This window comes from Cupressus sempervirens, chromosome 3, assembly GCF_028749045.1.
Source record: "Cupressus sempervirens isolate cs-2001-9-10 chromosome 3, ASM2874904v1, whole genome shotgun sequence".
Taxonomy (NCBI): domain Eukaryota; kingdom Viridiplantae; phylum Streptophyta; class Pinopsida; order Cupressales; family Cupressaceae; genus Cupressus; species Cupressus sempervirens.
Window position 1 is genome coordinate 346,152,690 of NC_143120.1, and position 12,424 is coordinate 346,165,113.

Below are 12,424 nucleotides of genomic sequence, written 5' to 3' on the forward strand. Positions count from 1 at the left end.
TGCATCCCATAAACAATCTCAAATGGGTTTCTACCTGTTGTTCTATTCACACTGTCATTATATGCATATTCTGCTTGAGGAATAATCACATCCCATGTCTGAACATACTCTTTAGTTAGGCACTTTAACAAGTTACCCAACACCCTATTAACCACCTCAGTTTGTCCATCAGTTTGAGGGTATTAAGCTGATCCAAAAGATAGGTTAGTTCCCAACCTGCTTCATAAGGTTTTCCAAAAATGGGTCATAAACTTGAAATCCCTCTCTGACACAATGCTTAGGGGTAGTCCATGGATCCTCACAACCTCTAAAGAATAGATGAGCTATATGGACAGCATCATGGGTTGTTTTGCAAGATATAAAATGACCCATTTTACTAAATCTGTCCACTACAACATAGATGCTATTACATCTCTGTTTTGTCTTAGGTCTACAATGAAGTCCATGCTAACACACTCCCATGGCCTATTAGGGACTGGTAAAGGTTGGTACAAACCTGCATTACTAGCTCCTCCATTTGCCTTCATGCACATTACACACTATTCAACATATCTTGTCACATCTCGTGACAATTTTGGCCAATAGTAGAACCTTTGAACTAACTCTAGGTCTTGTTCATGCCAAAATGTCCACTTAGGCTTCCATTATGCTTTTCTTGGATAAGGTTCTCTCCCATTGAACCCTTAGGAACACACAATTGGTTTCCTTTGAACAATTGTCCACTTTGCAAGGTTTAATCAGCAAAAGAACTATGAAAATGATTTTTGAAACTCAGTGCATACCTTATAAGCTTCAGCAAAGGCTTCATCATCCTTGTAGAGGACCTTGAAACTCTCTATGCCAATGCTATGGAGTTGAACTTCTTGACTGGTCAACATCCTCCTGCTTAGTGCATTTGCAACCTTATTCAATTGCCCCTTTTGCTTGATGGTGAATGTGAATGCTTGAAGATATTCCATCCACTTCAAATGTCTATTGCTTAACTTTTATTGTGTATTGATGTAGCTGAGAGCTTGGTTGTCAGTAAATACCACAAACTCCTTGGGTAGAAGGTAATGCCTCCATTTCCTAAGAGATTGAACCAAGGCATACAACTCCAGGTCATAAGAAGAATACTTATTCTTAGCTTCATTAAGCTTCTCACTGAAGAAGGCTACTAGCCTACGTTCTTGACTTAACACACCCCCTACTGCCATCCCACTTGCATCACACTCTAGGGTAAGTTGTTTGTCAAAACTAGGCAGTTTAAGGATAGGTTGTGTGGCTACTTCTTCTTTCAAATTTTTAAATGCATTTCCTACTTCAAAAGTTCACCAAAACTTGGTTTTCATTCCTCCTTAATGGTGTCTAGCAATGGTGCACAAATACCACTGAAGTTTCTAATAAATTTCCTATAGAATTGAGCTAACCCTTGGAAACTTCTTACCTCTGCTGCTGTGGTAGGTGGTGGCGAGTTCAAGATAACTGCAACTTTGTCTTTGTCCATCTTCAAAGATCCTTTGGATACTACAAATTCCAAGTATACAAGCACTTGCTTTATGAATTCACATTTCTCCAAATTGATTGCCAACTTCTCCTCATGCAACTTCCTTAACAGCATTTCCACATGCTCAAGATGTTCTTCTCTTGTCTTACTGAAAATGAGTATATCATCCAGATATACCACCACAAACCTTCCTGTGTAATCTTTCAACACTTCATTCATGAGTCTCATGAATGTGCTAGGAGCATTTGAGAGTCCAAATGGCATCACAAGCCACTCATACAATCCATCTGTGGTTTTAAAAGTTGTCTTCCATTCATCACCTTCCTTTATCCTTATCTGATGGTAACCACTTTTGAGGTCCAACTTTGTGAAATATTGATCTCCTCCAAGACAATCCGTCAAATCTTCAATTCTAGGTATGGGAAATATATACCTTATAGTGATCCTGTTTATGGCCCTTGAATCTGTACAAAGCCTCCATTTTCATCCTTTCTTGGATGTCAAAACTATTGGCAGTGCACAAGGACTGAAACTCTGCTTTATCAAACCCTGATCTAGAAGTTCTTGCACTTGCCTAGCTACCTGTTTGTTCTGATCTGGGGTAAGCTTATAGGCTGCCTTATTTGGCAATGAAGCACCAGGTATAAAGGAATTTGATGACTTATCACTCTCCTAGGAGGTAAAGTTACAGGTGTTCCATTACTGACAATGTCCTTATACTTAACAAGCATCTCTTGGATTTTAGTGGGTAAGGGCTCTTGTTTAGTTTTCTCTTCATCCTTAGGCTTAAGAAGACTAGCGTACCCATCATTGCCTTCTTGCTTAAGGGCATTGATGAACTCTTTCCACTACTCAACAACATACCAAGAGTTTTAGTTTGTGATTCATCCTCCTCCAATAAGGACTAAATCTTGAAAGTTCTTCCATCTTTCTTGAAAGAAATGGAATTCTCTTTCCCATCATAGACAACACCTCTGTCATATTGCCAAGGTCTTCCCAACAATAGATGGAATGCATCCATAGGCAATATGTCACAAAGAAATTTGTCCTTGTAGCCTGCAATTGAAAACTCAATCCAAGGCACAAACACACTCTGCCCTTTGTTCAACCATGTCACTTTGTATAGGTAAACATGAGGTACCTTTACCAACTTGAGCTTATCCACTGCTTCCTCTGATGTGATGTTGTTTGCGGAGCCTAAATCTGCAATAACTTTGCACACCTTGCCCAAAATCTTGCACCTAATTCTAAACAAGGCTCTCCTATGCTTGGGTTCATCCTTGGTTGGTTGTCTAATCAGCACTCTCTTGAACATTAAGTTCTCTCCTCTCTCTCTGACTCAATATGGTCCACCTCAGATACCTTAGAACTCATTGTGTCCTCATGAGCATATGCAACTCTCTTATCACCACTTGAAGAAGTATGCTTGTCAGGACATCTATAGGTAGGGTGGCCCAACTGGCCACAAGTATAACACTTCATACTTGCAAAATATGAGTTACTCTTACCTATACCTCTCTCTCTATTGGAGTCTCCTTGATTGCCTCTTCCTCTTGTATAACCTCCCCTTAAAGTAGTTTCACTACCCTGCTTAGAAGGTTTAGACTCACCTTGGTTTCTTTGATCATTACCTCTGCCTTGGTTGCCACCTCTATGTTCTCTTTGATCTCTTCCTCTTCCTCTACCTTTGAAGTTTGAATCTCCCTTCTTCCTATTCTACTCTTCCACGTTAAGAGCCAATTGATGACACTTTTGAATAGTTGTAGGGGTCCATAGGCTTAGCTCTTCTTGGATGCTCCACTTTAGTCCACCCAAGTATCTTGCTACCTTAAGTTCCTCTTCCTGAATCTTGGACCTTAGGCATAATTTTTGAAATTCCTCTACGTAAGGGGCCACATTCAAGTCCTTTTGCTTCAGACCTTACCTCTTTCTAGGCAATTGTACCTCATAATCTTCAAGCAGATAATTCTCCTTCACTTTAGTCACCATGGCATTCCAATTGGCTATAGGCTTCTTGCCCATACTAACTCTTTCATTCTACATGTATTTCCACCATGTCAATGTTGATCCTCTGAGTCTTGATTTTGCAACCTTCACCTTTTGTGCCTCTGTGACACCTTCACATTCAAAGCGATTCTCTATTCCTTCAGTTCGTTCCATCACTGTATCAGTGCCCATCTTTTCACTAAACAATGAAATTCCTTCTAGGGCTTTTCGTCCTAGTGCTTTGATGGTCTTCAAGAATGGTTCTTTATTCAATGGAGGGTCTGGTTCAGGTATGATGTCGTACTCAACAACCTTTGCCTTCCCTTTATCACTACTTTCACCTTCTTTGTCTTTATTTTTAGCTTCCTCAACAACTTCTTCTAGGGCTTCTTCAAGGATTCAGTTTTTCTCCTTTTGCTCACCCATCTCTTTGGCTAACTATGCATTAGTCACCATTGTTGTTTCACCTACTGACTCTTCTGTAGTCTAAAACATCTATCCACAATCCCAAATCTTTTAGGGATCTGATACCACTCTGATGTAAGCACAAATCTTGCTCCTAACCCTAACTTCTCCTAAAGTCTCCTCTAGGCCTCTTCTCTAGCCTATTAGCTAGGATTCTTACACTAACTCTAATTTAGGAGGATTACACTCCCAATCCTTCCTTCTTTCAACTTGTCCACACCAATGTAAAATTAAGCTCCATCCAATCAACACTCCTTAGATGCCTTACCAGCTCATCCACACCAAATGACCACTCATGATCATAACCTACCCAAAATGGATAGAGAGGATAGTCCCTAGGGCATTGAGGTCATTCCAATCCTCATCCACCAAAAATCTATAGAAGTCTATCGATTTCAAGAAATTGCTCCAAATTAGGCCTAATAGAGCTACAAGGAATTAGGCCTCCAAACTCACCTTTTGACTCACAACTCAAAAAAAGGCTTAACAAGGTGGTTAACAAACTTCATAACTTGATATCCTTTGGAAGACCTTTGAGATTCACTTGGTCTCACTTCCCCAACCTGTCCATACAGTGGGTTTCTATTTTTAAGCCTAAAATCAAGGGTTTCCAAATTTGCTGACATGATTCACAAGGGTTTGATGATTGATCAAATCCCTAACTAAACATGTCACCGGGACTTCTCCTTGGGCACAGGGCTTCTCCACTCTCATATCCTTCTCTTCATCAACTTGGATTGAAGCAATTAATGCACTTAGTCCCATCAATTGCTGTTTCAAATGCTGTGATCCCTGACCATGCTCACTTGGCTTGGCTTGGCTAGGGCATCACTGTGAAAATGCCAAATTTGCTTTCCAGGGCCCAAGCTCTTGTATACCTATAGTACAAGGAGTCAACTCACAAATTTCCAAGATACCGTATAGATACCATGGTGGAAAGGTGAGTTATGAACCCATCTTAACAAACTGCCTTGTTCAGGCCAGCAATAGTGCACAAACTGAAATATTTATAATAAGGAAATGAAATGGAATCAATAAACTATCTAACCACTCATAGAACTAGATAACAACATCTACCAACTTATGACCAAGGTATAGTATAAGATTCAATCCATCAAGTACCCTCCAGAAACAAAAAGTCTCGTACAACGGTGAAACAACACAGAAAAATGCTTGCTCATTAACCAAAATTCTTTCACAATGTCATCCAACTCTTGTTATAGGTCGAGGGAGGTCTTATATAGATCCATTACACCTGCTCCAACCACTTTGATGTGGTTATTAAACCTTGTGATCGAAATTGCACTTTTTGAAAATGGAAATACATAAAGTATTCGTTAAAAAGGAATATAACTTGAGTGCAAGTCATATCTTTGTCTTATGCAAGTCTTCGCATCTAGAGGAGAGGAGAAGCATTGTCAAGGGCTTTAACCTCCCAACTATGGACCCTTGAGTATCCCAACCGTGGACCCTTGTCCTTCCACAGAGCATCTTGGTGTTAGAGCGTCGGCTAGGCAGCCAACTAGGCTATGGAGTCCTTCCCATCAACCCATCTATCCAACTACTAGCTACCCGACCTTTAGTGATCATCCATCGTTCAATTGGACAAAGATTAGTACCATTTAAATATAAGTTAAATATAAATTATATTTTAAATATTTAATGATATATAAAGTGGATTAATTACAAAATATTAAATACTTAAAATTTAATTAGGATGTTATGAATTGACGTTTTTGGCATGAATATTTGAAAAGTTAAATATAAAATGCTTTAAAGGATTTAAGTTAATATGCACAAAGGGTTTAAATTTGACTCAAGGTTCATTATGTTCTAGAATGGGAGAGATGTCTTCAAGTTTTCCTTTGCATAGAAAAATGAGATAATTTTTTTTTTGCACGCATTGGAGGTTTATTTTGGATAAGGTGAAGTTCTTTCATGCATGTGTTCAAAATAAATGTAATTGCTAGATGGGTTCACCTGCAGTTCAATATGGTTTGAGTTCATTTTTCAAGCCTAGGAGACATTTTTGTTCCTTTCACATCCAATGGATTTCAGAGGGGGTCTTCTTTTCTCATTCATGCAGATTGCTCCAGGAGGGGTTTTCATTTTCTCTCACGTTCAGTGGATATCAGAGGGTGGTTTTTCAATTTCTAAATAGTAATGGGATAGTTGAGGCCTATTTTTGGGTTCCTTATCAGTTGAGAGGCAATTTCAGGGAGTTGGACATCAGTTACTAGTAGTTCACCTCTTGATTTTGAGGAGTTTATCCGTGCATACGGATTTGATTGATTTTCCATGAGTTTTTGAGGCTGAGGCAGTTATGAACAGTTTCACGTCATATCTAGGTGTTACATCAGTTCTTCTTGGGTCTACAGGAGTTCTAAGGTAGTCAACTGCATGTTATTGGCAGTTTTGACCCCTTTTCTCTTCAGTTTTGTTTGCATATCCGACCCTACGATTTTGTAGACCTATTTATTGTATTTTCACTTCATTATTGAGAGTTCCTACTTTTGGTCATGATTTTGCACCTCACAAATCGTGCTTGACTATGTGGGCACGCAGATTGTAGTAGATTTCCTTATTATTCATATACAGAGATTCAAATTTTCTCCTGTGTTCAGTGTTTATTTGTGAAGTTTCGATTAATTATTGTTTTTAAACCCTTATTCAGTCAATTGCCTTATGAATTTTGCATGCAGATTCGATATCCCATAGTGCAAATTTGTGATTGTGTTTCATGTTTTGATTCTGAATCTGTGAAAACACGAGTGTTTTCCTCTTTAGATATCAGGATATCAAAACTTTTCATAGAGTTATTATTGTAGGGTTGTTCGATTGATTTTTGAATTTGTGGTGATCTTTTATGATTGATTTGTGAAGTTGTGGTTACAAGTCTGTCAAATTCATCGGTGCATCACCATATTAGTTTAAGTTTCAATTTTGCAAGCATATCCTTCTACCCCTTTTCTCATCTAGTTTTAGTTTTAGGTGATTCATAAGGGGAAACTGGACCTTCACCTGGAGATTCACTCTCGTCACAGATTCACCCACAACTTGAGAGTGTTTTCATTTTCCAACAGGATAGCTTGACACTGCATCACGCTGTAGGTGCAATCCCGAATGAAAATAATACCATGCATGTTTCTGAAGATTTCTTTTATGTAGAAAATCTGCTGAGTTTTTGAATATTTTTTCATCAGCCAGTTTGTTCCCAAGTCCAAGTTTACCAACTACTATCTAATTATCTGAAGTGAGTGCATAAGGTTACTGGAACGGTTTTCCCTTTATTATAAGTTTAAATAATAGATCTCCTTTGATTCACATTAAAATACTCGTTTCGCCAGTATTGAACTTGAAGTTGTGCCCCCATAGTTGCAGAGCGAAAACTGAGGACAAACTGGTCCTGTCTTGAATACATGGAACCAAAATCTCAACCATTTTTGCCCACAATATGACCAATCAATAGGCTAGATTATTATGTGCTATTGTTCTATTTGTTTGTTTTGTGTGCACTTCATGCTTCTTAATTGAGTATATACTGAAAACTTTCATGGATTCTGGATTTTATCATTTCTCTGCCCTAATGTGCATTATGATCTGTGAGTCATTAACAGTTATCGCCAATTCATGAATAGGTGGTGTAGAATATGGAGTGCAATATGCATTGGGACATTTTTTGAAGACTTATAAGACTAAGGCTGAGAATTTAGGCCCATGAAGAAATGGTTCTTCTGGTTCATGGGTGAAGAGCTGCCTCCAACTTAAACGACATTCAAAGGCAGTTAATCACAAGCATTGAATAAATTGAAATAATAAGTTGTGTCTGTGAACATTGCAGCACTTAACTGATGTGTCCACTATAGTCTAGGGGATACCTCTGATGTCTCACAAGCTCAGTGACTGGGAGGGGGATATACGCCATTTTCAGATTTTGACAGCCTAATCTATTTGGTCAATAAAAAGAGAAAAAGGTTAACATAATGGGAAGAAAATTCTAAAACTCCTACAAGGTAATAGGGGCAGAATCTTAATTGTACATTCAGTATATTGCATATGTTTTGGAAAAAAATTAAGCTTCTTTTAACTTCGTGAAGTAATTGAAATAGCCGTACCTTTTCCATGCCCCAAATTCAGCAATTTTTTTTATGTCTCTCAAACCATTTCAACACATCCCCATGTTCCTTTGTCCTGGAAACACATAGAAACACTGGAATATTCCCTCCTGGATGAGGAATGAGGAGCTAGAGCTCCATATTGGAATTAACAGCATATGGATTCCCAGATAGGATGTGGCCTCCCAAAGTCATTGCATTTGAAGATGTAACAGAATAAAAATATTGATATTTGAGGTCATTCCTTGGTGGTCAAGGAGAATAATTGTAATACCAATTGTTTCCATTCAATTGCGGAACCTCATTTTTGCCTAGATAATGGGCTTGGTAAAACATAACTGGACATAAGGATAAGCATGTAAAAGATTGTTTTATATAATATTGCTTCCATGCATCAATGGGGATACAATTTCTGTTTGCTTATGTAAGTCATTATCTGACTGGTTTTCTGTTTGATCCGATAATTTACTACCTTTCTTGATTTCACAGGGTGCAGCATTGAATCAGGATTTATTAAAAGCATTAAATCCAGCAATTGTATTTGTAGAAGAAGCAGCAGAGGTCTTGGAACCTCAGTTGTTAGCAGTGCTAGGTCCAAGTGTTCAGCATCTTATTCTAATTGGTGACCATTACCAACTGTCCCCAAGCGTTGAAGTTTATGAGCTTGAAAGAAGGTATACTCATATTAAAAAAATGAATTTTTTTATCATGTATGTTATAAAGTGTTTCTTTCATCCATAAATAACTAAACCCTTAATGTTTTTCAAGGATGATGGAAATCATTGCTGAAGATGTTCATGGTGACTAATGAAACACATAGTATAGGTACAGGTTAAATTGCCCAGGGAAAATAAGAGATCGTAACATTTTTTCTAGAAATACAGTATCAAACATTTCTAAACCAGTTGGAAATTTTCAGGCACGGGTTTGCAATCTCACTATTTGAAAGACTTGTGGAGCATAATAAATTGCCCTTTCAAGCACTGTCCTCGCAGAGCCGAATGAGAGAGGAGTTTGTGCCCATGATCTTACCCATTTATCCTAATCTGCGTACCAACACTCAATTTATTTCAGGAGAGAGAAATAAAGCACCTACATGCATGTCAAGTTCAATGTATTTTTGGTCTCATTCTTATGGAGAAACTAAGCAACGCAGTGTTGCAAATGAAGGAGAAGCCAAAATGGTGATTGCCCTTGTGTGTTGGATGATAGCTGAAGGACAAAATCCTGATGAAATAACTGTCCTTGCTTCATATAATGGGCAGGTACCAATGTACTAATATTTAGAGAATATTACATGTCATGATTCCATGTTACTGAAGATCATATTAGCAGCATCTATTATTTATACAATACCATCATCCTGGTACATGTTTCTCAGGTAACACTATTACGAGATATGGTGAAGGTAATTCCTGCTATTGAATCCATACAAATCCTAACTATAGACAGATTCCAGGTATGCCATCACCTCTCTATAGAGTTCACTTCATGTAAAGCCCCATTTTTCTCTATTCTGCTAACTAATGAGTAGTGCTCTTTTGAGTGACTACTCTTAACATCAACAAACTTGCTTATATTTTATATGGTTCTGTTTCTTCATCTTTATTGTAGTCAGTTTGATAGATGCACTCTTTCTTATGTTACCTTTGCTGGATGTGCTTAATGTTTTATTGACTTGTCTGGTATATACTGAATTTACAACTTCAGTTTCATTCTAAGAAAACTTACATTTGTTGCAGGGTTCCGAGAATAAAATTATCATACTGTCTTTAGTCCGTTCTAATGATGAAGGAAGCATTGGGCACCTAGGAAAGCGAAATAGGTTGTGTGTAGCAGTTTCAAGAGCAAGGGGAGCATTATATATTTGTGGGAATGATATGTCTTTGACAAAAAAGTCTGAACATTGGAAAGTTCTTCTTGAGTACTTGGATCATAAGAACTGTGTAGGTGACACAATACATCTCCGTTGCCCACGACATCCATTCAGCCCACCCTTTTCAATTTCTAGCAAATTTGTTGACAGCTTCAATCCTCTCCTGTGTAGAAGGACATGCAGTAATCAGCTACCCTGTGGTCACTATTGCCAAAGTACCTGCCACTGTGGGGATCATCCTAAATGCATTGAACCGGTACAGTTTACATTCAGTTGTGGGCACGAAATAACAAAGAAGTGTTCAGAGGATGGAGAAATGAGATCATGCCAGCAGGAAGTAATGCATACATTTGATTCATGCAGACACACAAAACTTGTGAAGTGTTGGGAGAAAACGAGGAAGGAACTAAAATGCAATGAATCATGTCATAAGGTTTTGACATGTAACCATCCCTGCATGTTGAAATGCTTTGAAAACTGTGAAGCAAAACCGTGTTCCACCTGTTTCAAAATACAAAGAATCAATGCAGAAAAAGCAAAGCAACTTGAAGCAGAGCAAAAGAAAATGAAACTTCTAGAAATAAAAGCAGAAATCAAGAAACTGGAGTCTTCTAATAACTTGGAAAGATTGGTAATAGATATAAGCCCAACAGGAGAGACTGCAGCTGATTATTTTCAGGTATGATTTCTGTATTCCAAGTATAGGTTTTCTTTAAAGTATTTTTGAGTAAAATATTTCTTGTCTGATGAAGGGACAGTTTTCTATAATAATATTTAGATGAAAATATAATATGCCTTAAAGATTACAAACAGTTTCACTTGGACTGTCAAATTGAATAGCCGAATTTTGAGCCAGAGTCCAAAAGCTATAACTCTCTAATAAAACTAATGTTGTTAGTAATCAATTAGTTTACACTCAAGATATTTTCCACCAGTTTTGAATTCTTTTAGTCCTTGATCACAATTTTGAGCATTTCTAGAGGATTTTGATCCAAACCAATGATAGGCATGGGAATACTGGCTAAATATTTTAAGGAAACAGCATCATCTATGGCAGAATTGTGCACATTAGGTTCTCTAAAATGATCAGCTAGTAACAATGGTGAAAACGGATTTAGGATTGGGAAATTGTAACAAAATAAAATTATTCACATTGTTGCCATAAACATCAACAAAAGGATATATAGAAACTTACATTGAGCATTATCAGGGATTTTAGGTGCTGGATCCATATCAAGTTCAACGGAGGCAGCAGTCCTCGTGTTCTAATTAACAGGATCTGAGGATGACAAATAAGTCTATTTACCAATGTGAATACCTTCAGGTTTTCTTACTCATGAGTTGCAAACTTTAAATTACCAAAAATTGTGAGAAGATTCTAACCATCATTTCCAAATTGCTGTCTTGCTGTGCCACATATAAGTGAGATATCTGTAGTAGGAGATATATTTGGTAGACCTCTTTCAAAAGTTGTTTTTCATGGAATTTTTCCTCTTCCTTAGCTCTTTGTCAATTAGTTAATGGTGTTTGGCCATTTTCACTCACTTGCATTTGGAGAGATATGGAAGATGAAATAAAAACAATCATGATTTCTTGATTGAAATCTTTGATACCTCTATATTTATATTAATATAATTTTGGATTGTCTTTTGCTTACCTATTTGTGCATAAAAAGCACTCAAATGCAGTCCTGCTTTGTCAGGGACCCATATGTAATGTTTCTGACTTGTGTTTATTGATGATAGTTGTCTCTTGTTGGCACTCAACAAGAGTTATGAGTTTTGGTGCTATGGCTATCTGTTGTGTATGGCGGCCCAGACTAGACATACAATAGTGGAGGGGTTGTACGGTGAGTTTGACAATTCATATGGTGGATGGATGGATTGTACAGGTGTGAGAAAGGCACCCCAAATGTTGTACAGTGTTGACTACGTGGGCTGGTTTGTACAATGTTGCTCAAGAGTCCGAATCGTGAGGATGGGGAGTGTACGGTGATGTTAGGAGTGGGTTTCATGGAGGGCGATAGATGAAGTTGGTCATACGGTGGTTCCCTGAGTACTGTCGAAAAGGGGGTTTGGTGGATTGAGGATGATTATTGGTGGTTTTCATGTTGTGCTAATCGTATGGTCACCTTCTTACCCTTCCTAGTTCTCTTAGATGCTTTGTGAGTTTTCTTTTTGGTTGCTCGGCTTATATGGTCGTTGATGTGATCCGCACTAAGGATGGGACTTGCTTGCAAGCCTTTGTTACCTGATTATAGTGTTTGTTAGTACCCAAATTAATGTATGCATAGAAAGTAATACGAACCCAAAGGTAAATGCCAAATACCAATGGATTCCAGAAGTAATTCGAACAATGATGACGTTGTGGATTTGTCAAATCCGAGCAAAGAAAAGAAGAGAAGAATAGTGTGACGAATGAATCTGCCCAAAACAACACTAGTCAAATAAGGAAGACCTTTCACTTCAACAACAATGAAACAAAGCAAAACTCCAA

At 37.9% G+C, this 12,424-nt stretch overlaps 1 protein-coding gene across 1 annotated transcript in view; it reads left to right on the forward strand.

Moving 5' to 3' along the window:
• Positions 1 to 12,424, forward strand: part of LOC149566402 (uncharacterized) — an 83,513-nt gene that overhangs the window by 47,991 nt on the left and 23,098 nt on the right. Inside the window, exons 6-9 of the mRNA XM_089816468.1 lie at positions 8,542 to 8,726; positions 8,972 to 9,317; positions 9,434 to 9,511; positions 9,795 to 10,607. Of these exons, the coding sequence (XP_089672594.1) occupies positions 8,542 to 8,726; positions 8,972 to 9,317; positions 9,434 to 9,511; positions 9,795 to 10,607 (1,422 nt within the window). The remainder of the gene's footprint in view (positions 1 to 8,541; positions 8,727 to 8,971; positions 9,318 to 9,433; positions 9,512 to 9,794; positions 10,608 to 12,424) is intronic.